The sequence below is a fragment of the Motacilla alba genome, chromosome 5 (assembly GCF_015832195.1).
Source record: "Motacilla alba alba isolate MOTALB_02 chromosome 5, Motacilla_alba_V1.0_pri, whole genome shotgun sequence".
Lineage (NCBI taxonomy): Eukaryota > Metazoa > Chordata > Aves > Passeriformes > Motacillidae > Motacilla > Motacilla alba.
In genome coordinates, this window is record NC_052020.1 from 51,444,870 (window position 1) to 51,472,802 (window position 27,933).

At 41.6% G+C, this 27,933-nt stretch overlaps 3 protein-coding genes and 1 non-coding gene across 7 annotated transcripts in view; 3 read left to right on the forward strand and 1 right to left on the reverse strand.

The window, feature by feature from the left end:
- On the forward strand, nucleotides 1–74 carry TRNAI-AAU. Its single transcript has one exon. It is a non-coding gene; the product is annotated as a tRNA-Ile (tRNA).
- A 1,001-nt stretch (nucleotides 75–1,075) lies between these two features.
- Nucleotides 1,076–11,886, forward strand: ZNF839 (zinc finger protein 839). 2 transcript variants are annotated; one of them, XM_038137197.1, is made up of 8 exons: nucleotides 1,076–1,732; nucleotides 2,620–3,519; nucleotides 5,269–5,520; nucleotides 6,264–6,356; nucleotides 6,708–6,860; nucleotides 7,972–8,112; nucleotides 8,760–8,898; nucleotides 10,520–11,886. In XM_038137197.1, exons 1-8 carry the CDS (start codon nucleotides 1,190–1,192, stop codon nucleotides 11,509–11,511), a joined length of 3,213 nt encoding a protein of 1,070 aa, XP_037993125.1. In that variant the 5' UTR covers nucleotides 1,076–1,189; the 3' UTR covers nucleotides 11,512–11,886. The 2 variants fall into 2 exon arrangements, with proteins under 2 accessions (XP_037993125.1, XP_037993126.1); XM_038137198.1 differs by having other exon boundaries at nucleotides 2,623–3,519.
- Nucleotides 11,887–14,590: 2,704 nt separating this feature from the next.
- LOC119701116 (cyclin dependent kinase 2 interacting protein) lies at nucleotides 14,591–20,938 on the reverse strand. Its single transcript, XM_038137202.1, has 5 exons — nucleotides 20,810–20,938; nucleotides 19,390–19,558; nucleotides 18,056–18,182; nucleotides 16,383–16,512; nucleotides 14,591–14,926 (listed from the first exon to the last, which is right to left on the reverse strand). The coding sequence occupies exons 1-5, from the start codon at nucleotides 20,814–20,816 to the stop codon at nucleotides 14,724–14,726; spliced, it is 636 nt and encodes a 211-aa protein (XP_037993130.1). The 5' UTR covers nucleotides 20,817–20,938; the 3' UTR covers nucleotides 14,591–14,723.
- Nucleotides 20,844–27,933, forward strand: part of TECPR2 (tectonin beta-propeller repeat containing 2) — a 41,337-nt gene continuing 34,247 nt past the window's right edge. The window contains exons 1-5 of one of the 3 annotated variants that reach the window (XR_005257002.1): nucleotides 20,844–20,976; nucleotides 23,362–23,510; nucleotides 26,589–26,873; nucleotides 26,979–27,107; nucleotides 27,521–27,652. Coding sequence is in view for 2 of the 3 variants with exons in the window: in XM_038137194.1 (XP_037993122.1) it covers nucleotides 26,640–26,873; nucleotides 26,979–27,107; nucleotides 27,521–27,652 (495 nt within the window). In the remaining variant the exon portion in view is untranslated. The remainder of the gene's footprint in view (nucleotides 20,977–23,361; nucleotides 23,511–26,588; nucleotides 26,874–26,978; nucleotides 27,108–27,520; nucleotides 27,653–27,933) is intronic. The other 2 variants (XM_038137194.1, XM_038137195.1) reach the window with 2 other exon arrangements.

Below are 27,933 nucleotides of genomic sequence, written 5' to 3' on the forward strand. Positions count from 1 at the left end.
GGCCGGTTAGCTCAGTTGGTTAGAGCGTGGTGCTAATAACGCCAAGGTCGCGGGTTCGATCCCCGTACGGGCCACAGGGATTCCCCTTTTTTTTTTCTTCTTATTTCCAGTCTCCTGTGTCGTCTCCGATTTGTCCCAGCGATTCACACTCACCTCACGAGGTTGTGCTGAGACGCGGCGTGATCTCTGCACAAGGGCACGGCTGGGGGGTGGGGGGGTGTGTCTGTCTGTCTGTCTGTGCGGGGCTTGAGCGCCCAGTGCCGCAGCACGGTCCGAGCTTCCTGGCGCGCCTGCGGCTGATGGAGCCCGGCCTGCCCCGGCGGAGCGCGGGGTCGGCTACAGCGTGCTCGGGTGACCCCTTCGGGCTCTTTCTGCTGTGTGGGTCGCCCTTCCCGCGTGACACCCGAAACGCCGCCCGGTGAGAGCGAGTGGCGGAGCACACATTCACCGGACGGGTCACTTTGGAGGAGACCGCAACTCCTCCAACCTCCCTGCTAAAGGAGGCTTGTCCTACAGCACACGGCACAGGACTGCGTCCAGACCGTTCTGGGATATCTCCAGTTGAGAGAGACTCCACATTCTCTCTGAGCAACCTGTTCCAGTGCTCGGTAACCTGCACAGTTGAGTTCTTCCGCATGTTCAGGTAGAACTTTCTGTGCATCAGTTGTCTCGTATCCCAGAAGTTGGCACCTCCGAGAAGAGCGTGGATCCATTCTCTTGGCACAAGCCCCCTTAGACATTTGTACACAGACATGAGGTCACCTCTGACTCGTCTCTTCTCGAGACTGGAAGGGCGCGATCGCCTCATCCTTTCCTCGTAAGACAGACGCTCCGGTCCCTCAACTATCCCTTATTACCCTCCACCGTACCCGCTCTAGGAGCTCCATGTCCCTCTTTTACTGAGACTCGGTACAGACTCAGCTCGAACAGCGGGCAAACCCAGCTCACGCTAACTCTGCCCGCGGGTCCCGCATCCAACCCCACCGGGGCCAGGAGCTCCGGGCGCACCTCCGCCGGTTTTAGCCCGCGCGAGCCGCCGTCGGCGCCGGGCGGCCCCGCCCCGGGGGGCGCGGCGGGCGCTGCCGGGGGCGCCATTGGCCCCGCTGCCGGTGCCCCGCGCATCGCCCGCGCTGCCGACACCGCCGGGGGCAGCCGCCGATGCGGCGCCCGCCCGCCCGCGCCTGCCAAGATGGCGGCTCCCGGGGCGGGGGGCGCCGGGGCGCCGCCGCCCCCTCCGCCCGCTGAGGACGAGCCCCCCGGGACCCACGGGGCGCCCCCCGGCGCGGCGGCGGGGCGAGAGGAGGGCGGCGGCAGCGGCGCGGAGCTGTTGGCGGTGACGGAGGAGCTGGTGCGGAGCTTGGCCGCCCTGGAAGCCGGCGGGGGGGCGGCGGCGAGCGGCACCGTGCTGTACCTGCGGGCGGACGGGAGCGCGGCGGAGAGCGCGGGGCTGAGCGGCGCCGAGCAGCGGCGGCTACTGGAGAGCCCGGGGCCACCCCCGCCGCCCCGTCCCGCCGCCGCGCCGCTGGCCCCCGCGGAGCTCCGGCGGGTCATCGAGCAAGTGAGCAAGGCCCAGGAGCAGCTGAAGCTGGCGGCGGCCGCCGCGCCCCCGCCGCAGCCCTGCCCCGCGGGCGGCATCATGCAGAACGCCGCCCGGCAGCTTCAGAGCGTGGCCCAGCAGGTCGCCCTGCAGCAGGGCAGGGCCGCGGCGGCCGCCCGCCTCCTCCCGCAGAAGGTAACCCCGGGGGCTGGGGGGAGGGAGGCTGCGGCGCTCCGCTGGTGATGAAAGCCACGGCTCCGGCGGGTTTAATTTTTTTTTTTTACCGTTCTCCTCAGTCACACCTGCCCTCGGGTGTACACTCCACTCCCATAGCTCAAAGGCACAACTTTCAATGTGGTTTAGGAAAATCCGTGTTGGAATGTAGCTAATAGCTGCTGTGGTCAGTATTTCGGTCTCACAACACGTGCAGCCAAGAACAGCTTAGAAGAGCTGTTTCCTGGTGGTTAAGTGGTGGTACACAGGAAGCTACTGCATGCCTCTTGCAGGTGACAGTCCCTGGGCTTTCAACCCACCTTTGGGATGTAGGTTGTGAAGTGACTGATTTAAACTGAAGCAGAAATTTGGATGAGGCAGAGAAACTGTGAGGGAGATGAACAGTAGCATCTGATTCTGTGAATCATCACCACAAAGTTTTTGTAAACTGAACACACATTATAGTCTGTGAGGGACTGGGTAGTTGGCCTGTATCATGTGGCAGACTGTAGTTTTCCCGTGTGTGGGGTTTGCTGGAGGTTATGAATGTGCCTTGGTGATGGCATTGACTCTGCTATTCCAGACAGGGCTTCTAGCAGGAAACAAAGCTGTGACATGGCCTCAGAGCAAACTTTACGTGCTTTACTTGAACCGCAGTCACAGCAGAAAATGTGCAGGAAAACCCATAGCTTGAAGGAAGGGAATCTGTGCTTTGATGCATTAAGATGGAAAGTTAATGATGTGCAGCAGTTTCTTCACGCTTTGCTTTAAGGGAATGTGCATATTATCTCGATAAATATTGTATTTATTTATTATTAGATAAATAAATAAATGTGTGTAATTGCAACTCTTCCTTTTTTCCACAAAAGCAGCTGGAAGCCATTTGTGTCCAAGTTCACCCAGGACAGATGAAGGAAACTGAAGGGCCAATGACATCATTGGCACCAATCCAGTCCAAAACTATAACGCTGAGTCAGCCAGTTGGTAGGAAATCCAGCATACCAGGAGCTGGCATTATTAATCCCCAGATAATTAGGATACAGCCTGTTTCAGGAGCTGAGCAGCAGCAGCTACTCCTGCATAGTTCTTCTGAGTCTCCAGTTCAGCTGCTTATGCAGAGGCCTTTACCATCTCACGGGTCAGTGTCTGTGGACAAGATTCCCCCATCCAAAATGGTGAATGGACAGAGGGCTACTTGTGCCACAGCATCAGCTTCGAGGTCTCCAAAACCTACTGTGGCTGCAGCCAGTTCAGCAAGTACACCAAGCCTTGAAAAAAAGCCAAAGGATGACAAGTTAAAGAAATCCTTGAAGGTGAAAACTCGTTCTGGACGGATTTCGCGCCCCCCCAAATACAAAGCTAAAGATTATAAATTCATTAAAATGGAAGATTTGGCTGATGGTCATCAGTCTGATTCTGATGACTACTCTGAGCTGATTATAGAAGATGATGAAGAAGGAAAGGTGAAGGGAAAGGATGCATTATTCAGTTCTTCAAATTATAATCTGAAACCCAAAATGTTTAAATGTCAGACTTGTGAAAAATCTTACATAGGAAAAGGAGGATTAGCAAGACATTATAAACTTAACCCAGACCATGGACAGCTGGAGCCTTCACCTCAGAAAATACCTCTAAATAAGCCTAATGGAAGTATATTTGTGGAAGAGGAAATGATGAGTCCAGCACGTTTGGATTCAATTGCTTTAAGTCATGAAAAAGCACTAGCTACCAGTCTGGAAGAAACTGTTGATTCAAAGGCTGGAGAACAGGTAAAGTGTTACTTAGAAAACCTGTCAATTCTGTGGAAAGTAGAATGGCAGTTCTATAGCTGCACAGTCTTGTACTGCTCAGAAATACCCACTGATAGACTACATTAGGCAAATTTCCCATTGAAGTCCTTTAAAAATCAAATTGTCCCTTGCAGTGCTGCAGCAATAGTACTCTTGCACAGACACATACAACTACATGTTCACTGAGTGTTCATTTCTTACTGTGTTTCTGACATACAGTTTTCACCTTGTCTGCATAAATGACATTCTTCTCTGCATTTGGATAAGAACACTGTTGTTCAGTTACAGCCTTTAGCATGACAGCAACACATCATCTCATTTTCTGTTGCTGAAATAATGTCATCACAGAAAAATCTCTTCTTTGGAACACAACAGTGAACTGCAGCTTTTCCTAGAGCAGGTTTTCAAAGTGAGGCTTTGAAACCCTGCACACTGAACACTGGTGAAATTTGAGTCTCTAGGGTGGAAGCTGCCTCAGCTGAAATTTTTTTCCTGTGATGTTCTAAGCTGGTCACTTCAAAGAAAAGTTACTCTTTTAATATTGAAATGACTCTTAACATTTTGCAGCAAGAGCTGATGCAGCTGCTGGTTAGGAAAAAGTACTTGTTTAGATGTGGGGGTGTCACATTTATTACTTGTCTTTGTAATCGTGAAGTTGTTCTCAGGAAAGTGAAATTTTACAGCAAACAAACCTTCCCTCATCCTCTACACTCGGTTATCATCTCTGGAAAAAGAGAATTGCAGAATACTGAAGGCTGCTCTCTGAATTATTGTAGTTGTTTGATACAGACAGGAAGCCAATCAAGATCCCCATGCTCAACCCCTAATCCAATGTCAAATTTAGAACTAATTTAGTAATTTAATCCCTGGATAGAACTGACATAAATTTGCCATTTATAGAGCTTTCCTAATCAGTAGAATAGTAGGGAGTTACTGAATGTTGGGATGCAAATGTACAGATTATGCAGAGAAGCTTGATGTAACTCAGTACTATTATAAACTCATTTCTTGAAAGATGCTGGAACATTCTTAGAAATTCTAGCTTGGAAGGGAAGATGCTTAAGTAAGAAGTCACTGCTTTGAACAGTTAAAAAGTTTTACACTGAAATTATCATCATAACTTAAACATATAAAAGGTACTTTGACTTTCTGTGTGGTCTTGCAAGAGAAGCTGCTTCCTAGCTGTGTTCCTAGGGAAGACAGGATTTTGAAATGTGGTAACTGGGCAGTACATTTTGGAATTTAATTACTTGGCTTGTCACTGTTCATGGTGTCAGAGTTTTTGTCTTTCTTATAAGAGTCTTCATGCTTTGACATAGTTACAATGAAACCCAAATTATTCTTTGAGTATATTTTACTGCTAATTAAGTTTTATTTCTACAACATCTTTATCTAAATAGGATATATTTTACTTCAAAAATATTAAATGTACTTAACCCACTTAAACCACCTCTTTCATTATGTTTATTTACTCTTTTTATTTTATATGACACCTTGTGGTTCAAAAATGCTGACTTTGCAAATAATGGCATATATGTGATGCAGAAGTAGCAGTCTTATTCGTGTGTTGGATTTATACCACAACTGTCTTTGCAAATTATGCTTGTATCCAGCATTGCATTTTTTAATATGCTGTTTATTGTTTGCATAGATGACAAACTTAATTTTAAAACTGTCTTCCTCAAAACTGTTTAAAATGGTGAATAAACACTTTTCCTTTTAATTAAGGCATCAGAGTGTGAGGAAAGCAGACACTTGCTGGCAGAACAACCAAATGAAACCAGTTCAGGACACCGGGGACCTGTAACCCCAAAAGGACCTGGGAGACCCAGACGACCAAAGAGATGTGGTCGACCCAGGATGGGCGGAAGATCCAGGTGTTCTGGAAGGCTTAGCAGACCTGGTCAGTCCCCTTCAAAGTCACTTAGTAGTGTGTCAGCAGAACACAATGTATTCAGAAGAAAAGCTAGGTTAAAAGAGGTATGATTCTCTTCTGCAATTACTTTGCAAGTATTTTTACCCCGCCCCAATTTCCTGCCCCCCCTTTTTGTAGTAATTATTTTTGTATTAATTATTTTTATTAATTGTTTTCAATGAATAATTTTTAAAAAAAGTTGTGGGTTTTTTTTACATCCTCATGTATGGGCAAGATGAAAGCCTTAGGTGGCTTCTAAGAAGAAAACGTTGTCTTTTAAGAAAAAAATACTTCCAGCAGAATATTGGAAAAAGGGAAAATGGGAACTGGGTTTGGAAAGGGACTTCTGACATGTAGATAAATTCTTGCTTCCCTTTTTCTGGAGAAGGAAAGTTACTAGCTACTACTAGTATCTCCTCCAACACAGTAAAATAAATAATAATCTAAAGAACCCAAAAAAACCCCAAACCCACAAAAGGTCTTGGGGGAGGACAGAATGGGGATTAAAATCCAAGTAACACAACTTGTTCTTTGTTTTTCCTTTATGGCTACTAAAGCTTCTGAGGTTGCTGTTCTTTCTATGAATTGGCAACGTTTGTGGGACTGAGTTTTGTCTGTACATGAGTAGTAACTATTCTGAGGTTTTGTAACTTACCCCATTTTGGAGTTAGTTTACATCTATTCTTAAAGCTGCCTAAACATACAGCATATCTCTCAGAAAAAAAGTAGAGATATTTTATGTTCTGAAAATGAGGTGCATAATATGTGGGCTGCTTTTTCCTAATAATCTCATTCTGGCTTTTGACAGCTAATACAACAATGTGATAATGAAGACTTAATGGAGCTGGCTCTCCCACGTCTTACAAAGCTTGTTACAGTGTATGAATTCCTCTTGATGAAGGTGAGTTTTTACATAAAAATATTAAATTATTTTAGGGATATGTCCATTAGTACACCTAAAAACATTCCTTTAGAGTCATAATTGAATTTCCTAAATTAAGATTGTGCAGCATGGAGATGTTCCACACATCATTTCAGTCTTACAGAGGCAAAACTCTGGTAGGTCTCAACTCAAAGCATTGCTTTTTGCTGCCTGGTTCAGTGGTATTTTGAATATTCCACAGTCTCTTGACTTGAATGTTTCTATTTTAAAATGTTGAACAGAACAAAATTGACAGATCTTAATTTAATCTTTTTTTAAAGTATAGGGGAGGGAGAAACAAGCCCTTTTTTATTCCTCTCTTATTCCTAGGTGGAAAAAGGACATCCAGCCAAAGCTTACTTTCCAGATGTGTATAGGGAGTTTGAAGATTTGCATAACATGGTAAAGAAAATGGCTTATGATCACCTCAGTAATTCTGATTCTGTGAATTGCCAACAGCCTGTTGAAATAAAAGATGCAAAGGTAATAAAGCACTCAGTTTGGAACTATGATTGGTTGGTTTGTTTGCTTGCTTTATTTTAGATGCCTTGCATTTTTAATTTTCTCTGATAAGCTTTCTCATGCAGGTAAATGTATAAACTTATTTGAAAACAAGAAGATTTTTAATTAGCAAAAATAGACGTTATTGTGAAAAGTCCAACAACTTACCAAGAAGAAAAAGAAATCCATAATAAAACTTCAATTCTAGTTTATGTCAGTGGATACAACTAGAAAGATAAAAAACAATTCTAGCCGTGCTGATACCTGCCTTGCATGTCTAGAGTAGTATGAAGCTGCACGTTTATTTAGCATTAACCACTAATCAAAGTACATCCTGATGTTTGATCAGGAGCGGGGTGGGTGTCTGTATTTAAAATGAGTGACCTTGATTTAAAGAGGTAAGTAATTTCATTGCAAAACGAGGGCAAAATGAATGCATCTATGCAGTTCACAGTCACATTAACAAACATGAAAGGTAGTGACTGCATTAATAAAATTGCAAACTGTTATTTCAGTGACTCCAGATTCATTGTTTATGGAGCTGCAGCTGGAAAGAAAGATGAAACCTCTTTCTTGCTTCTCTTCTGTGTTCGTGTGCATTCTTAATATAGAATGATGCTCTTTAAAAAAGAACAAGACTAAACCAAACCCCAAAACAACCTAGCCTTGAGCAGCTGGATGGTAGCACACCTATGTAAGGATTAAGCACAGGAATGGAAAACAAGGAGGGGGAAAAATCCTTAACTACACAGAGATACTCCAAACAGGAGACTTAAATGTTTTTTATATGGTGGAGAGCCTCAATAATCTTTATTAAACACTGCTCTGAGTAACTGTCCCTGGATTCTATATATAACCGTAATTCTTACAAGGTTGCCTGTCAACAATCACCTTCAGATGAAGGTCATGTGTCAGTGTGAAGGCAGGTAGAAAACATGGGAGTCTAAATACTTGCACTGAGCTGAGGTGATTGTCAGGCTAGACATGATGTCGTTCTAGTTCAGTTTTAAGAAAACTGATCTGTATCTCAGCATATATGTACTTAGATCTGAGAGGCTAACTTTTACTTTTTTCCTTCTATCTGTTTCTGAAGGTTGCTGAATCTCTAGGAATCACGGAAATACTCAGCGGAGAACAGAAGATGCAAGGTGCAGACTCTTATTCACAATGTGTAATTAAAATGGTCAGTGAGCAAGTGCCTGTGGACGTACTGGGACAAAAACGGTTAGCTGAGGTATGGAACACCTTTGTGAAAACTAACAGTGAAACTAAGACCAATTAAAACTTCTAAAAATACATCATCATTCCTTACAAAATCATGCTGTATTATCTGAGTCATGTTAAAGTAAGGCTTTTGTGGTGTTTGGAAATATTGAAAGTACTCTCTGCTGCAGTATCTTAGCAGGGCATGTGAACTAACACGCTAAGCATGGGCTTTGGGAAGACACTTGGTAGCATTCAGGACAAAGCAAAGACTTACGGGTCTTTGATACAGGGACAAAAGACCTTCATTGAGGTGCTGGTAACTGGGGGCTCCACAGACTCTGGCCTGTGTTACAGGAAATGGCCTAACCTACAGCAGGTACATACACTGCTCATTGCTCTGCTAATTGGATAGAGGGGCATGAAAACAGTTTCTTTCTGACAAGTCAGTTGATGAGCTTCAGTCTGTTTATAACTGTAGCAGAGAGCTGTGTTTTGTCCCCTTGGAGTTTTGGCTAAGTGTGAGGGCTGTGTTTAAATCCTTACCTCTTAGGAAGCCCTTTAGTGTAAATCCTGTTTTCAAGGATCATCAGTTCACTGCCATGATGTTCCCACAGTTATCTTTTCCAGTATTGTCAACTGTTAGAGGCTGCAGTTAATAATCTCTTGTATTGACAGAGCTCAGGGGAAGAACTGTTGCCACCAGCCAAAAGGACCAAGTTAGAAGACATAACAGAAAATGTGAACAACGTTTATGCCAGTCAAAATGAAATGAAAGGAAGGAGTGGGAATTTGTGTACCCTGTTTGAAAAAGATGGTAACTTCTTCAGATTTTCCAGTTCTGTTCTGTTCATGGAGGAGCTGAACAAATCTTTGTTCCTCAAGCTACTGTGGTTTTTGTCTTACAGTTTCATCTCTTAACTTGCTTCCCAGGTCCTTCAAAAGCAGCTGTTTAACTGGAAAGGCCTCATGAGGAGGGAAAAGTTACAGATGATGCAGACAGCAGTAGTTCAATCTTGGATGCAGTGATTGATACTTACGAGCATAGTAGTGTCCTGTGCTGTGTGCTTCCTGTCTGTCCTGTCCCTCTGAGTGCACGACCTCTGTGTCAGCTGTGGGAGAACAGAGGAAGAGAAGCAGAGTGCACATCCTTCCTCTTGGCCCCAGCCAGCTACAACAGCAGAATTACCAGAGCTGTGTGGAACTTGGGGGAAAGGGAGAGCTGTGTAGGCTGTCCTTTATCAATAATTGGAATACATCTTGTATTGGAATTGAGCATTTTGCACCACAGTCTTCAGGTGGTTGCCTTTCTTTTTATTAGTTCTTCATGTTTCATCCTGCTGCCCTTCAGATTAGCAGGGTAACAGTGAAAGGAAAGTAAATCTCTAGTAAGATGAGTCTATCAGTACCATCCACTTTGTAAACACCTTGTTTTGGTGTTGCTGTGTCTTTGCTTTTGCCCTTTGTATGTCTTTCAGTCAATGGTTATTTTTGTTTCCCTCCATTAGGTTTTCTTTCTCTGAAAGGCTCTCTGCATGACCATGCTTACTTCTTGCTGCACTATGATTTTCTTCTGGGCTAGGAGTTTTTAAAATTACATTTTGCTTGCACCTGCTAGTAGGGTGTTTGCTAGTCTACAGTGCAAAATGTTAAAAATAGTCCTCTCTGCAGTGTTAAGTCTCCTTTTTAGTGCAGTGGTATCTTTCATAACAAAAAAAATCCAAAACCAAACCAACTTACTTGTTCCTTTTTAGCTTTAATAATAAAGACTGACAGCTCATACAACTGCAGCTTAGTGGTTATTGTCCAGCTACTTTCAGGGTTTCAGGATCCCTGGTCAGGTCCAGGTCAAGTAACTGGTAGAACACTGCATTTCTTGTGGTTTTGACCTTTTCTGGCACAGGGCAAAAGTGCTGCTGGGGCTCTAAGCACAGCTAATTAATGTGTAGTAACCTGATGACATGTCTAAATCCAGGATGAGCTTGATTAGGAACAGAAATTTAAACAGAAGTTTAAATGATTCCATCATCTTACTAAAAGTGATGAGGGTGAGCAGCTGACAAGTTTGTGCCTGGTAAAGTCTTTATCTTTTAATGTTACTGGCTGTATGACAGATAGAAAAAAATGGAGTTTGCCTTTCAGCCCAAATGGAGGTTGTTTTCAGGATGAACAGAAAAATGCTGCCTCTAAATATAAGGTCTCTGAATACAGAAATACTTGATTAACTATCACTATTCAAAAATTCCTTAAATATTTTTATAGTGACTTTCTCATTGGGAAGTTCTGTGAAACTCCTGTAGGGTGGTTCAGGTTTGCTGATTTGGGGGAAGCAAAGCAGGGAAGTAGTCTAGCTTTTCCTCCAAAATTATTGCTGAAATACAGTTTTGGCATGCAATATTAGATTGCCTGGCAAAATAATACTTTTTTCCCCTTCTCAGGTTTTAATCCATTAAATGGAGAAATCCTGCTTTCAGAAGACAGGCATATCACTTGCTGTACAACTGGAAGTACATTACAGACAGCAGAGGAACATAATTCACTTGCTGATTCAGGAGTTCGAATCGATGGTGAAAATTCAGGTACCTTCTCCCAAACTGTGGAAATGAGGATAGAGTATCCCCAGCCTGCAGGGATACAGGCAGCAGGCGTGGCAGGTGAAGCATCTCTGCTGCATGCCGAAGTGGTGCTGCCTGTGGGAGCAGGCGGCTCTGCCGGGCTGGTTCAGGCACGCTTTGCGAGCGGGAGCACGGCGGGGGGACCGGCAGCTCCTGAGCTCCACAGCTCCCTGATGGAGCAGCCAGGGGCCAGGCACAGCACTGGCCTGGCAACGAGTGAAGAAAATGGTCACAGTCCAAAATATCATCAACTGCAAGAAGAAAACCCGAATTTTGCAATTAAAGAACGTTCTGAGCAACTCCATAATGCTGATATGACTGATGAGATACAGGAACTCGAGAAAGTTTTTTCAACAAGCGTTGTGCCAATAAACTACCCCCAGAGTGCTCAGGCTGAGTCGCACCAGAACGCTGTCCAGGGAGCCTCCCTGTCCGCTCATGGGAACCAGGAAAATGCTTTCAAAAATGAGAGTGAATATTCTTGTGGGACAGAGGAAGCACAGGAGCTGGCAAATACAGTTACTGTAGATGAAACTGTAGCTTTTGAGATTTCTGATGAGAGCCATGATTTTTTGTCTCAGGGACACGAACAGATTTTTATTCAGACTTCAGATGGGCTGATCTTGTCTCATCCAGACACTGCTGTTTTGTCTCAGGCGGAAGGCATCGTCATTGTGACTGATTCCAATGGTACTACAATGCACATTCGCACACCCGAAGGGATTCCTTTGGAAACAGTGGAAGCACTACTGGCAATGGAAGCAGGTGGCCAAAGTGAAGATGTTTTGCTCTCGCAAAGTGAATTGGAGCCATAAATTAGAAAACCCTATAAGCTTTCTTCTGGAAAAGACTGATGATAAAATGTATATTTTTCTAATGTGAATATGAGATAATTGAAATTTAACTTATTTGTAAACTGTTTCTATGCCCTGTACTTTTTATAACTTATGTTTATATAAATTTAGCAGCATTGCAACCAAAAATTCTAGAATTAACATTGTTCTATTTGCTTTATATGTTGGGGATGGGTGGAAAGTGGAAATCTTGTCAACCCTAAAACTTGCACTGTTCCCTTTTGTTACATAATTCCTTTTCTCTCTAGCCATCTAAAAATGCAGTCAGTTGTACTGCTGTTCAGCAGTGATGTGCTGTGTACTGGCAAGCTGTATATGGGTAAAATAAAAGCTATAATAAAAATGTGCATTTCCTGTGCCACTGGGATTACAAAACACTGTTATTGCACTTTTTGAAAGCTATCTTGAATATTGATTTGCATCTAGACTCGATGCACATAAATCTGCCTGGAAAAATGAGCAGGTTTAAGTATAATCCACAAACTTGTGCATTCTGGGAACAATGTGACAGCCTAGCTGATCCTTACCGAAATAAGCATTCACTGAGTTGAGACAAAAATAGCCTCAAACAAGATCTGATTTGTACTGAACAGTTGGAAATGTATTTAAGTTGCTTGTCTAATGTTCAGCCACACCTTTAAAAATTGCTGTTATGTAGACATAGATGGGAAGGTGCATAAGTAGTGATCTAATTTTCCTTAACGAGGTACCAAATTATTTTTTTTGCTTTAGTCTGTCATGACCCACTTTTGTTAGAGTGGTATTACACTTTTTTTTTTCCCTTTCAGATGATGCATCCTTAATGAGTTCCACACTTCACCCTTTCCAATAACTCCACACTACCTTGTACCGTTTAATCATAATATAAAGGGACTGTTGCTCTAGGCAGGGAGAAAACTTGGCAAATTACTTGAATTTTTGTCATACTTTCAATATGATCGTTGGATCAGATTATATTTTTGTGGAGACCTCCTACCAGCATCTTGTCCAGGGCACTGTCTTTTCGTTCAAGAAGTTTAGCAGGTGAAAAAGAACAGCATTAAATGAGCAGACATTACTGAAAAGTGGTAACATATCTTTAAAATGTGTGTCACCTCATTGCTGAATAGATGCAACTACTGGGACAATCAGACAAATCTGCCAAGGACAGGAGAATTGTTCTTAAATTGAGTATGAGCACTGATTTTTTTTTCCATGGTATTGTTACCACGAAGAAAAACACTAAAATTGAATCTAAACAGAAGATAATTTACAGATTAAATAAACTGCTCTACTATGTCCCTTTAAACATAGTTGGGTTAGGCTTTTTTGTATGGTGGGGTTTTTTTTGTGGTTGCATAAATAGAAGATGAATTTGATTATACAAAATGTTGCCTTTTATGAGTAGTTGTGAAAGATACTGTACATTAATCAGTTATTAATGAGTTACTGTTTGTTTTGTTTTTTTTTTTTCCCTTTTGTTTTAGGAGGTGGTAATTGCCAGAGGATACAGACCTACCTTGTAAGTGAAGGTAGCATACAAAGCAAAGTTCTGCTGGTCTTTCAAAGTCTTTCATTGCAGTGAGCAGTTCCTTATGATACTCTTTTGTACTGACTGTCTAATAATTATATTTGAAGGCTACAAATACAACAATCAACTGCTTAGAGCTAGAATGACAAAACATCTCTGCAATGATTTTGCAGTAATCTTCCAGTCCCCAACAACAGTCAATAAGCAAGAGGGTCTGTGAATATGAAGACCCCTTCCTGAAGAGCCTTTTTCCTCTTAAGAAATGAGAACAAACCACAATTTCCACCTGTGGAGAAAATAAAAACTTGCTTCAATTTTGCCTTCCCTATCAATTTGCACATGCTGGGAAATATAATACACCTACTCTCATCTTAAAAGAACAGTTCTATATGTGAATCAATCTTTTCTCCTTGGAAAAAATATTTTTGAAGTATGAGATGTTTCCATAGTGACACAGGTCTGGCCCAACTCAGATGAATTAAGGTGGCTGTTAAACTAAGTGGAACACTTCCACAGAAAAAATAACATAACCCAACAAAGCTGTATCTAACTTTATCCTCCTTGAGCTAGAGCAGAATTTCTTTTTAGATGCTGGAATTGTGGGCTAAGAATAGAATTTTTATTAGCTACCAGAAACAACGCCATTGTTCAACAGAACAACATTTCAAGAAAACTTCAATTCATGTTTGTCTGTCCTGTTACTGCAGGAAACTGATGTATTTCCCTTACAAAGCTTACGAGGTTTCAGCTTGGGGCTAATGAGGTAAGTGACCTTGCTTTTCCTATTAGTACAGAGGGACAGACACACCTTCAAACCAAAACCACTTGACATCAGTACCAGTAACCCAAGGAAAAACTCACTGAGCCCTATGACAGGGAGCAAACAAGGTGGGATACAGCCTTGACTAAAGCAGGTTTTGTTTTATTCACAGATACTTTCATGAAACATTTCTTACAAAAAAAAAAGTTAAAATTAATTAAAAGGGACAATATCTTATTATATAATGACTGCAGAATGCTGACTTGTACTAAACCTTCCCTGGGTGCTGGTTCAGGCTTGATCACTCTTTGAGGGTGATGTACGCAACAACACCAGAATCAAAACCAAACCAGAATTTATACTATTGTCTGCAACAGCATTTCAAAATCACATACCAAACTATGTGGATCCTTTTGGATTCTTCTTTTTGCGCTTTCCTTTCCTCCACTTATAAATCAAGTACAAAAACATTTGCTCTGTTAATTCATACAAAAAAAAAAACCCATGGAAGATCAAGAAGTGCTGAATTTCTGTGGCAAAAGGGACTGTGTAGGTATTGTAGGCTGTCCAGACTTGGGAGGAAGTAACATTTTTTGCTGCTGTAGATTTTAATGCATTGAATCCCCCAGACTACCAAGCAGTGCTTACCTCTTTCTGACTATAGTGGACTTAGCTTCCTACCTGTAGCCTCTGTGTTGCCCTTGAAATAGATAAAAACAACCAAAACTAGATTATCCCATGCAGAAAAAGGAGTATCAGCTGAGACAAAGTAAGGAGTATGAATAGAGAAAAATATTTTTAATAATTTTTACAAAAAATCAACTTACTTGGTAAGCCTTGCAATATGCCAGTTCAGTTTCATATAAGCATCACTAGAAGGCAGCCATTCCAACCTTTGGAATTCTAGCACTGCCTGTGTCCTGTTTCCAGCAGCATGGCTTCGAGCAGCAGCATGCTGCTGTTCTCAATGTAAGGCTGGTACAGCCACGAGGATAAATACACCATCATCAGATCCTGGTCAGCAGAATGAGCAATGTCTTGTACAATTGTTCGCTTGAGTTGTAGTTCCTTCTTGTACATTTCAGACAGCTTCAGAGAAACCTCATCTGAAATGGAATGAAAAACCAAGCACATTGACCAGAACATTTCAGCAATTCTCTAAAAGCTAAATTATACTTGTGGATCATAAAAATACTCTAGCTTACATAAGCTGTTCTCCAAATTTAGCCTTTTTTTACAGCATTAATGATGTTTTTACATTATAATATAAAATGCTAAACAATTTCCTCAGCTTTGGGATGTATTTTACACACTGCTGATTTTGACATGAGTCTGCATTTAATTCTAGAATAAGCAGTGGCATTGGTCTCAGGACCCACTGTAAAATAATCAGTTCGTTCCTCAAATAACTGAAATTTGATTTTAAAATTTGGTAATGCTATTCTGCAATACAAGCTTCACATTTTAGACTCGCTCTTGATTTTATCTAATCTTAAGGATGCCCTCACATGCTGTGAAGCACTTCAGCAATGCATGATCACCAATAAGTAATACCAATAGTGAAAAACAACAGTAAAAAAACCCAACAGACCAAAACCAAAGCGTTTATTGCAAAAACTGTTACTAGTTATGTTATTACTAGTTATGTTAGTACAACTGGTAGGGGGGTTAAAATCCATCTGTAATCTTCCACTGTTTGAATTCCTAAAAAATAACCACACATTTTTAAAGAGAGACTGAGCATGTGCTTCTAACTTAGCCTGAACTATCACTGCCTCCAGAAGGATTTAGTCTTTCATGGAGTAGACAGCATCACTAAATGATTCAGTCACAATGGGTGTTTTGACAGCAGTTGTCTTTGTCATTCTTATTCTTTGAGGCTGGCAGAAACTAATACATTCAGATTCCTGCTAAACTGTGGTAGTGAATTAAGAGGCAGAGCTTCACAGAGATATGATTTTCACAAAGAAAGCAGTTGGTTTCCATGCAATCAGGCTTCTCTTAAATTCAGACAGTTTTAAAACTGGGGTAATACCAGTTGGGAGGCAGTACCTTCTGCCACCAAGTGAACGCTAAAAGAATTAATATTAACAGTAGAGTGTAACATTTCTTTACTTGTCTTGATTGACACTGAGATCAGAGGTATTTTTCTTTGGCTGCTTGAGAATTAACTGAGGTATAGCTTGCTCTTTGCATTCAAGGATTTAATTTCAATGTCAAGTAACAAGTCAAGTAGTTAAGCCTGCAGCTTAACACCAGTGAGCTGTGAATTCATCTCTGCCTGCAGAGGATGTGGCTGTTGCAGCTTGGACACTGTAAGCTGCTGACAAATTCAGTTCTGTGCTGTAATTGTTGCATGTCAGACAATGCTTGGCAGTCATCAGCAGTAACCCTAAACCAAGTGATGCATTCATGTGTTTATTGATTAGTCAATTGTAAAGGAGACAGCTCTCTCTCCCTCTCAGGCAAGACATCCAGATAAGAGGGCTTATTTTTCAGTCATAAATTGGATGACACTGATGACACAATGTAATTAGCTAAGATAATCAATATTTTACTTACAGAAGTATGGTGTGGGCCATGTTTGAAAGAAGGGAGTCTTGCAATTCCCAGCTCCATGGCGGAATGTTTCCAAGTCACAGATTGCTTTAGTAGTTGAAGTAAGCTTTTCCATTTTCAGTTGTATTTTTGTCTGAAATGATGAACATGGAACGTTAATGAATACCTCAGGAATATTAGACTACCATAATCTTAAGCATTTTTTGAAAACACACTATTTATGAAGGCTATTTAATATTGACATTTCTAACTAGCATTTTTTTTAACTCCAGACAGGAATCAAAACTGGAATCTATATAAAGACTTAATATGAGATACCCAGAAATTCTGAACACTGCAGATATGACTCTGTTTTGGACATATTCTTTTGTTTCCCACATGTAGAAATCTACTAAAGCCCTCTCATTTTTATCACCTCAGCAACACAGAGGCTACCTGTAGGAGGCTAATTTAGCACTAGGGAAAAACATCACACCAGCATGGCACAAGCCCTATCAAGATCTTTTTTACATTACCATATCAAGATGACTTTGATTTCAAAAGATTAGCAGCAGGTGAGAAAAGCAGCTCAAGCTACTACAGACAATATATCTAGGGTGATCTAACAGCTTGCTTCAAAAAATAGGTCATTCCATCCACTTCCTTCATGTTCATCTGACTTTGTGCATTTGGGTATGAAAATTGACACCAAAATGAAGCTTGCAGGCAGTATCTTTACATCAAGCAGCTAAACCACAGATACATCTATGAACCTCTAAGCTTGTATAAACTCCTAAGGAATGAAAAATACATTAGGTCATAGTAACTATGTTTAGTATCCAATCTAACACTGACTGCTTAGACTCCTGTTCCTCAGGAAGAGTAAAAACTTTATCAATGCATTTGTAGTCTGAATACAAGACTATATCAAGAAAAAAAAATCCCCAAACATTTTCCCCACAGAAAAAAATCTGAGTGAAATCAGTTTCCTGCTTTTTCTAAATACTGGAGGTCTGTATCCTAGCTATTTTTGCTCATTTAATCATTAGATTTACCATTCTTTTAATGGACCTCCACTTTGGCAAAAGGCTGTAAAAGTTATTTTTATTAGGAATTTTAAATTACAGTATCTGGCAGAAAAAATTTGTTTGCTTCCTGTCAAACTGGCAGGTGACATTAATTCCTAGCAAGGTATCCAGAAAAAAATGTTGGGTTACATAATTATCTTACTCCACTCTCCAGAGAAGGAGATCTGCACAGCACATACAGATAGGCAGGCTAAAAATATGACTGCATTATGTCTGATCAAAGACAGCTGCAAGGATATGATGGCAGGTAGAGCACTGCTTTATGCTTTGCTGTTTCTTTTGTTCTAAACAGAGGGAATATCCACGATGAGAAACAGATAACAGGTGCAGCTTTGGAAGGCACTCTTTGTATGATTTGTTTCCACATCACTTTATAAAGGGGGGAGTAGAACTATAAGCTGACAGAAGATGTAAAACCAACTTTGAAATTTACCAATCAATCAAATAAATGGTGCACTCCGGATTTATAGTTTTTTAGATTTGAAGCTGAAGAACTATGAATGAAAATCCCAATTTTCTGCCTACAATAAATACTTCAGGACATTTCCTTCTTACTTGAGCACACTTGGAATTGATTCATACTGACTAAGTCTGAAAAATGAGTATTACCATATGCTTTAAGGTCTCAAGTAATTCTGCACAGCAATTGTCCAGCTCTTCATTGTATTTTGGGGTTGGCTTTTCAGGTTCTGTAGCACTGTTATCACACGCTATCTCCAGTTTGTTGTCTTGAAATCTAAAATAGAAACACGAGGCAGCGTAAACAACTACACATAGGTTTACTTGAGCAGTGCAGATTTAAAATCCTTGTGGTCTGATCCTACAAAATCTCTCACTCACAGGCTGTTCATGAGAATTCCTACATAAAAATAGCCCAAAGCATAGCTGGCCATGTGGGCAAATGGGGCTAGTACCATAATCTTCAGAGAAAAACAGAACTACTGTACCTTAGAATATGTGCTTGAAAAAACATTTGCAGGAGTTAAGATAACACTTTTTCCCTCTTTACCTTGCCCCTGTGCTGGAGGTTGTTCTCTAATCACCAACAAGGTATGCCCAGGCTTCAGCTGCTCCACAGGACAAGCTGGTGCCTCACCACAAACTCACCTTTGTGCAAATTTAAGCCAAGACATTTACCTGTGACCCCAGAGCAGCCAATGTGCAGACACCTGCCCTGTCTGGCAGACTCACAGCAGCTGTAAACTGAGACTGGAGAGAGAGAGCTGCTGAAGAGCAAAAGCAACATCTGGCACCATTACAGCAAAATATTCATCAGCTTGTACCTGTCAGAACCCAGTCAGACAAACCCTCTTCAGTTGCCAGGAATCTGGAGAAGCTGCTCACAGCCCTGTTAGTTAAGGTTTTTCATTACAGAATGAAAAGAAAAGCTCTACCAAAGTGGGGGTTTTTTTCACTTTTTCTGTGGTTTTTTTTTTTTATGGTGGTTATGGTGTGGTATTTTTGTTGATTCTTTGTTGGTTTTGTTTTAAGTCATCACTGTTAAAACTTTTTGTCTGTACAAATCACTGATTCTTCCTTAAAATCTTCTGAACTTTTGACTTGAGTTTTTTACGCCTCACTTTTGACTTGAGTTTTTTACGCCTCACATGCAAGAGAATAAGGGAACTCACATGGGCTGAGATTTATAGAATTAGATTTTAACTTGGTATCTTATGTAAGTATTTAAAATATGTTATACTTGATTATGTAAAATAAACACTTTCCATTTCTTGCAAGTACCATCACTATATGAGACATTATTTGAATGTAGTTTATGTAACCAAAAAAATGCAACTGCCTGGTTTGATCTAAGAGCTAGCTTATCCACTGTGACATGTTCTTTTCCCATCTCCCAACAGAACTTTCTAGTGAAGAAAGCAGATTAATCTCTCAATAAAAGCAATCTTTATGCTATCTGTATTCGTGTGTATTAGCATACTTACTGCTCACTGATCCTCATGTTGACTATTTTGTTCGCTGTAGTAAATCCATTATCATTCAGCCTCTCCCATTTCATCATTAAATTATGCCAGTCGGCTGCATTATCTTTAATTTTTCTTGCACTGACAGATAAAACAGGCCTTCTTGGAGTACTATCAGGTGGACTTTTTGCTGTATGAGAAAATAAAAGATATTGAATCCATTTAAAGCATACAGAAACAAATCAGTGTCCAGCAGCTATTTGTGTGAAGGATTTCCTTGCTTCACTGGTAAATATTGATTAAAGTAAAATGGAATTTACATTAACTGTCTTTGGTCATGAAATCTAATTCCTCATCTCTTGCTATTTGCAAGAAAACCATGTTATTAAACAAGTGCGAGCACATTCTGAGATGTGAAGTTGCAGCATGGACAGCAGTGGCTTTGTAGTGCTGGCAGATCTAGCAGTCTTCTAACATCAAATGACAGATGCTAATGCAGTGTACGACAGACAGAAATCATGGCAGCAATTACTGTGCACGTGTGCAGAGCTCACGCCATGAATGTCAGAATTAATTCACAGCAACGTGCGAGCTGCAAGAGTTTGGGGAAAGGCTGAGTCCTGCTGAAGGTGGTGGGTGCTTTACTGCTGAGCACAAAGCCCTCATCTCAGGGTGTCTCCTTGGAGGGGAGGCAGCTGTAAGAACCCTCTGCACGTTCTCTGATCACACAAAGCAGCCTCACCTCTGCACCTCAGGCCCTGCCCTGGCAGCCAAAGCAGGGCTCAAAGCCAAGCCAAATGCCCTGCCTGAATGTTTGCTGGCTTTAACTTTTATCCACAGAGATGCCTGAAAAGAGTTCATCACATCAAAACATACAAAGTCCAAACTAAAGCATAGAATGGGTCAGCTTGGGAGTGGCCCCAGTGGGTCAGCTGGCCCAACCTCCCTGCTCGAGCAGGGCCACCCCACAGCACACGGCACAGGATTGCGTCCGGACGGTTCTGCAGGGATGTCGGATATCTCCAGGGAAGGAGACTCCACAACCTCTCTGGCTCATCGGCTCCAGGGCTCGGTCACTGCACAGTAACGGAGTTCTTCCTCACGCTCAGGTGGAACTTCCTGCGCATCAGTTTCTGCCCATTGCCTCTTGTCCGGCTGGGTGGCACCCCGAGAACAGCCTGGCTCAATTCTCTCGACACCCACCCTTTAGATATTTATACAGAGACGTGGTAAAACACGTGGGGGGTCTCGTTCCACCCGGGGCATGAGCGAGGCGCTAGACACGGCGCACACCGAAGTGTGACAGCAGCAGCCCGGCGGGCTGGCAGAGCACCACGGGCACTTCAAACCGCGTTACTTTGCTGAGAAAACGCCGGGACCCCGCCCCTGGTTGCCCCCCGCTACTCCCGCGCTCGCCGCCTCCGGCTCCCCCCTCACTCACCCGCCATGGCGACCCCGCCGCCCCGCGGAAGTTCGCTCACGTCCGGCCCCGCCCAGCCCGGCCCCCGAGCGGCGCAGGCACCGGGGCCGCCGCCGCTCCGCCGCCTCGGGGCTCGGCGACGCCGCTCCCTGCCGCCCTCCCTGAGCCGCAGCCCGCGCCCCGGAGCGGTGAGTGCAGCCGCGTCCCCGCGGAGCTGGGGGGACCCCTCAGGGCCGGCCCGGCCCCGCTCCCCTCCCCGGGCGCCGCCAGCGGGGCCTGCCGCCTGCGGGCGCCTGTTGCGGGCGGCGCTCCCGGCGCGGGCAGCGCTCGGGGAGGGGGCTCGGGGCGGGCTCCGGCGGGGGCTCGGCGGCTGCGTTACCCGGAGGGGCTGCCTCACCCTCCCCTTGCTCGGGCTCTGTGTCTGGGCGGTAAATCCGGCATAAGCCGAGGTAAAGCCGGCGGGAAGGCGAGGCAGCCCCGTGGGTGTCCGGCCGGGAGCCGCGGGCTCTGTCCTTCCCTGGCCGGGGCTGCAGCCGCACAGGTGCGAGAAGGGCTTGTTGGGAAGGAGTGCTTTGAAACACCTGAGTATGTTTCAGTAAAATATGCTTAAGAAATCCATTTGAGGTGGGGGGTTTAAGACAAGGGAGAATGGCTTCACAGTGATAGAAGGGTAGGTTTATGTTAGATACTAGGATTACATTCTTCACTGTGACAGGAGCGAGGCACTGAAACAGGTTGCCCGGAGAAGCTGTGGGTACTTCGTCCTTGGAAGAGTTCGTGGAGAGTTTGGAGGGAGCTCAGAGCAACCTGGTCTAGTGGAAGGAGTCTCTGCCCATGGCAGGAGGGCTGGAGCTGGATGGTCTTTAGGGTCCCTTCTAACCCAAACCATTCCAGGGTTCTGTGAAGGTTTTGTAGGGTGTCACAAGACCATCAGCTGAATTTTCCCATCTCTCTAATGATGTGCAGTGATTGTAGGTTCCCCTTTTCTACCCTTTCCACATCCTTCATCTAGATTTTTTGTTTTGTTTTGTTACTTATTTTTTATTATGTCACAGAGGAAAAAAACCAAACATCATTTGAGCCATGTTATAAATGGCAAATGTTGTTATTGGCTTTTGCATTTATGTATTAGCTTTTGCAAGTTCTTATTGATTACAAAGATTCTGATATAGTACAAATTGTAATTGTATATAGTATGCAATTGTATATTGTATACAATTGTATATAGTATACAATTTGTATTGTATATAGTACAACTTTCCTTTTAACTGCTTTTTTGGTATAATATAACCTGTCAATTTAGGTATGTACAGTGCAGCTTATATAAATAATAGTGTGATCAATATATATTTTAGGCCTTAGCATAATGTTAAAATAAAAACTATATAAATATAATGTTAAAATGCTTTTGTTTGTGTAACTAGCTCAGATAATGGTGTGAAATAGCTATATTGTTTCTCACATTTGTGGACCATCTTACCTGAATGATAAAATAACAGTGACAAGAACCAGGACCCCAAGAGAAAAAAATTTACTACTGACTCTCTGGTTATTAGGAAGTGTCAAAGAAACAGAATGGAGTCTCAAGAAGAAATAAAATATATTGATTTAATCTACAAGATGGCATGCAGACAAGTTGCAGGTTAAAACCAAGCAAAAGAGTTCCTAGAGCGTGTAAACTCACAGGAATGTTTGAGCATGTGTAAACTCTTATGAGTATGTATGTATCCCCTGTAATGTAACAGTATATAAGAACATTGTTTTAAGCTAATGGTCTGATTCTGGCATATTGCCAAACACCCCAGTGCTGGATATTGTCCCTTTTATCCTTTATTAAACTTTTAAAGTTTCAGAGTGTGAGTTCTGTTTCTCACAAGCCAGAAATGGAACATTTAATGAATTGTGTAAAGCCAAGTGTGTGTTAATCAGGTAACCATGACCTGGGTGCAGGACACGTGAAGCAGAGGTCCTTTGGCAGGGTGTGTGTTTGTGTTCTCTGCTCTGCAGCATTGTGCTGTGAAAAGCTCTGGAGATGTGACAGTGGGGTAGCCTGCTCTGGGGCTGAATGTGTGAGAAGTATTAGAAAAGAAAACTGCTTTCCTCTTTAGCTGGCAGGATCTAGCTGAGAACAGAGACTGTTGTGTTTTGCTGTGGTTATATGGGAGTTTGTCTGTGCTCTGAAAAACTTAAATGTAAGTTTTAGTGTCAAAGATGTGGAAAAAAGAAAAAAAAGGAGCTGTTATCCCTCTAGTACAAACAGGACCCTTGGGCTCAGAGAGATGCAGTGACAGCTTTAGTTTCCTGCAGTCTGTCTTGTCATATCCTGGTGCTGAACCTTTGGGTGCTGCCTGTCTGCTGGACCACAGGATTATCTCTCACTTCGGTTTCCTCTGTTAGGCAGCCTTGAGCCTTACTCCTCTTTCTAAGACCAGAAAAAAAAAAAAATTAAAAAGCTACTTTTCAAAGCATGGCCTTGAATGCAGTATTTAAGAACTTGTGAAGTGTGACAGTTGAGAAGGAAGGACTCTAGTGATTGTTTTTGATGTGGTATTTTTTCCACTTTATCTCTGCAGGACAGCTGCTTAGCACAAGCTGATTTGCCCTATATGACTGTTACGTACTTCAGAATAACTGTGGCTGACGCAGACAGAACACATGCATCCACTTCCAAAATCTGCCTGAGAAAATAGATTATATCTGCTGTTTGCCTTTGATTAATGAGGTAGGAAAAATAGATAACAATTAATCCTAAAGCTGTCACAGACTACATGTGATACACAGCTGTTGTTAGAGGGATATTAATTTTAGGCTCAGAAGCAGAGAGTTGTGGCATTTGTGCAGATGTTTTGAATGTATAGGCCATATGGGAGATGTTCTAGTCCCTTATACATTTGGTTAGTGTAGATAAAATTACATAATATTAGTAGTATTTTTAATGAGAGTATGGTTTTGAGTTTTCCCTTACATGTTTTTACACAATCAGTAGAAGTGTTTTGTAAGTCTGTAAACAGCTCAAGATGAAACTAATTTGTGTGCAATGTCAAGAAATTATAGTTCATTGATAAATTTTTCCTTTTTTTTTTTTGATTGTACAAGGTGAATGGGTTATAGAGAACAAAATCTTAATTTGTTTTTTTTGACTACTTTGCCATCAGGGATTGTATATTAATTTTACAAAGAGTGAGAGCCCTTACCTTAGAGAGTTTTAAAATTTGTCTTAGTATGTGACAAGAAATAATTCCTCCCATGGTTTTTTGTGGGTGGGAAGAAAAAGCTCAATAAAACTTTCCTTTTTTCTCTTTAAAAAAAATATAAACTTCCAAAATATGTATCAGGTAGCAGATAGGGTTATTGTAGAGGAATGAGGAAAAGTATTTTTCTGGATAATAAAAATTTGCATATTTCCATAGCTGGTAATCAGTTACTCTGTTTTTAATGGTTTAGTTGAGCTGGAAGAATAAGTGGTGGAGACTAAGAAAGAGGATGAATTCTGAGGGCTTGGGAAGTCCTCTAGTAACTGAGGAGTGTGAGATGGTTCCAGCTACAAGAGCAGCTTTGGATGCTGACAGATGTAAATTGCAAGAGTCACAAAGGGGACTTCAAAACCAAAATATGTGGAATTCATGAGGCAGTAGCTGGGTAGTGGTAGAAGTTGAGGTTAGACAGAGGAGGATTAGAAAATGTGAGACTCAGGACAAAGACTAGATTTTGTTTTATTAGAGAAAAGAAAAAAACACTATTGACTAGTAAAATTGCTAAAATGGCAAAACAGTACATTTAGAACAGCAAATGAGACTTTCACAGTGGATTCTTTTTATATTTAGTTGACTGTAGATAGAAAGCAGAAAATGCTGAAGGAAAGGTCAGGAGACTTAAAATATAGGATAGGAAATCAATGGTTTGTGAAAATATTGTGGAAGTGTCATGATGTGCTAAGGTTATCTGTTAACTTAGTAAACATTTCTGAAAGGAACTCTTCATTCAGAAATAGTTTGGACACATGCAACAGCTGGTCTTTATGATATTTCATGAAGTACATCATAACAGTCTGTAAACATTGGAGGAGAGTGGAATTAATTTCTAAACTCTAGCAAGCAGTAAAATTTACCACAATTAGGAACTTGTAACAGTTGGTGCTAGTGTAGTTATTGGCAGTTTTTGTAGCAGATAAAATCTAAGCCCAAAATCCAGTCTTTATTCCTGTGGTCTTGTCTATGACATGCATGGGCAATGTCATGCAAACAGTCCCTTTGGCCCTAGTGCAATTTTATATTGACAGCAAGTGTTGCAGGGCCCAAAGTGTATGTGCTGAATGCTCTTGCACAATAACTGAAATAGCTGGAGAACTGAGGCACCAGAGCTTTTCACAGTAAGGGAGATATTAAACTAGAACAGCTTTTTTTTTTTTTTTTCTAGTTTACTTGATACACACTGCAAGCAATGTATGAAGCTGACAAACAAAAAACATTTTCCATCCTTAGAGAATTAAAAACAAGGCGCAATAGAACATATCAGAAATTGCAGTAGGAGTACTTCACAGAATAATTGTGTGCATTTGGAAGCATTTCTAACTTCAGATGGCAGATCTCTTTTTTTTTTTTTTATTTCTCTAAGGAAGTTCTAACTCTGCTGAAGCTAAAGAAAATCTTCAGTGTTAAGATCTTAAACAACCATAAAAAACTTTCCTGTCTACTGATACCCAAAATTCTTCTGTTGGAAAACTGCAAGACTCTATACCATTCTGTTAACTGCACTTGCTCATAGCAAAATAAAACTTGAGAAGTGAAGGCTTCTTTTCTTTTCCATGTTTCAAAGTCACCCATGAGAAGAAGCAGCAGCTACTGCTGCAAAATATTCTTCTCAAGGCTGTAGGGCTGAGAAAAATTACTGGGTTTAATTAAATTTTTTGAATATTTTTACATTCCTCACGATCAGCTTTTTCTGAAGGTGCCAGTATGTTATTGCTGTGATGAGCTCTGACTACATTGTTTTTCTTGGAGAAGGCAAACAGACTCTTTGTTTCTGTTATTCATAGATATTCTCCCCTAAGTATATTTACAGTATTGCTCACAAACATGAAATGATTTTCTTATCCATAACAGGAAACCTGGACATATGGTGCTTTTTTCCTGTTTGCTCCTTATCTTTCTAAATTCAGTTGCTACATGGATATTTTCCTGTGTCTGTCAAAATAGGAGTTTTTAAGTCTTTACTCACCCCTTTCTTCCCACATTATTCTAATTTTTTGGTTGCTATTTGAATGTATAGCAGATGTAGCTCTAGCTGAACTGCTTCTCAGCTGTGTTTTTCCTTGGGCTGTGGGGCATTAAGGAGTGGAGCACAAATGCTGGTCTGTTGCTTTGATCTTACAGCCCTGTAATATCCCATGCTCTTGGGCACTGGTTGGATTGAGGGTAGAGGCTGCAGAAAGATGAAGAAATACATCACATGGATTGTTCAGTGTCAGAGTCCTTATGGTTTTTTCATTAGGCAGATGAAAAGAAACACTGCATTTCAACTCAACTTTGACAAATTTGCAGATGCAAGGAAAAGTGGTTATCCCATCTTTAGTGGCTACCATACATCCTTATATGTTAGCTGAACTGAAGGAAATACACTTTTTGGTAGGAAAAAGTTTATTCTAAGAATAGGTTGCATTCACTACAAGAGTTTAACTTGCTTTTTCTCTATGCAAAGCAAAATCTGAGTATTTTTTCTTCCTTTTTTGCTAGATTGTGGCTGTTATCCTTTTACTCTTTCCACACAAGTCAGTGACATGTCTTTTGCTTTTGTCTTTCAGATTTCCTTATGCGGTCATGTAGGTGTGTTTATTTCAGCCTTAAAATTGCTGATGCAAATCCTTGCTATGGCATCTGTGGCTTCACCAGTTATATTTAAGGAATTTTGTCCCTTGTATTATCTCCTCAATGCCATTCCTACAAAGATCCAGAAAGGCTTTCGCTCTATTGTGGTTTACCTCACAGCACTTGATACCAATGGAGACTACATTGCTGTGGGGAGCAGCATTGGAATGCTTTATCTCTACTGCAGACATGTAAACCAGATGAAAAAATATAATTTTGAGGTAAATACTCTTACTGTTGTCTCTTCTGATGGAGCTGAGTTGCTCAGATTTGAGCTGTTGGTGTCTCATTAACTCGTTAATTCTTTGTGTGGTTTGTTTCAACAGGGAAGGTGTGAATCTATAACTTTTGTAAAGCTGTTGAGTTGTTTTGATGATCTGGTTGCTGTTGGTACAGCCTCAGGTCGGGTTGCAGTTTTCCAGCTTGTGTCTTCGTTACCTGGAAGGAACAAACAGGTAAATATTTTCATTTGCCTAAATCTCTGTGAGCTCTAGTATGGCCAGTCCTAGTAGAGTGTTACCATGATCCTGTGTAAGAGTGAAACCCAGCCAGTCTTGCCTGATGAAATAGCTGTGAATATGTTTTAGGCTTCGTATGTTAAGCTTATAATTAAAGCATGCTTTGCATTGCAAAATATGTATTTAATCAAACACGTTTCTGAGAGATTTCTCATGTGTAATGATTGGCTGATCTCTTTGGTGGAGGGGGGTTTTGGATTGTTATGGGTTTTCTTCGCTAAATAAACTTTAGAAGGACGTGCATTTCTGTACTTGATCTCCAGTTAAACCAGTTAGGAGTCACTGAATAGGCTTTGTGCATCCATTTTCTCTTCAGCTCATTCTTCTATTGCTTTGTTATTGTTTCACAGCTTCGCAGGTTTGATGTTGCTGGCATCCACAAAAGCAGCATTACAGCTTTAGCTTGGAGTCCCAATGGAATGAAATTATTCTCTGGAGATGACAAAGGAAAAATTGTCTACTCTGCACTAGACCTAGACCAGGTGAGCATTTGTTACAGGGACCTTGATTCACATTTGCACTTTCTGAAAGGATGCTTGTGTGTTTAAATATTTAGCAGTTACTTAATTGCTCAGTGTTACGTGTTTAGTTGGATGGCTTTGTTGGTATGTGTACACTTGGCCCAGTGTGTGCACACCCAGCAAGGCAACCACTGGATATCCTTCAGAACTGCCTTATAATTTTTAAAGAGTAATGCATTTTAAAAGAAGTAGTGATCCTTCTAATTTTTCATGAAATAACTATCAAATCTCTCTTCAGCTTT

Coding starts and splice junctions, on each gene's coding strand:
- ZNF839 (XM_038137197.1), top strand. CDS start 1,190: ATGGCGGCTCCCGGGGCGGGGGGCGCCGGGGCGCCGCCGCCCCCTCCG. Junction 6,357..6,707: donor ATGAATTCCTCTTGATGAAG/GTGAGTTTTTAC, acceptor TCTTATTCCTAG/GTGGAAAAAGGACATCCAGC. Junction 8,899..10,519: donor TACCCTGTTTGAAAAAGATG/GTAACTTCTTCA, acceptor TCCCCTTCTCAG/GTTTTAATCCATTAAATGGA.
- LOC119701116 (XM_038137202.1), bottom strand. Junction 18,183..19,389: donor AACATGAGGATCAGTGAGCA/GTAAGTATGCTA, acceptor TTTCTATTTTAG/ATTTCAAGACAACAAACTGG. Junction 14,927..16,382: donor ATGGCCCACACCATACTTCT/GTAAGTAAAATA, acceptor ATTCCATTTCAG/ATGAGGTTTCTCTGAAGCTG.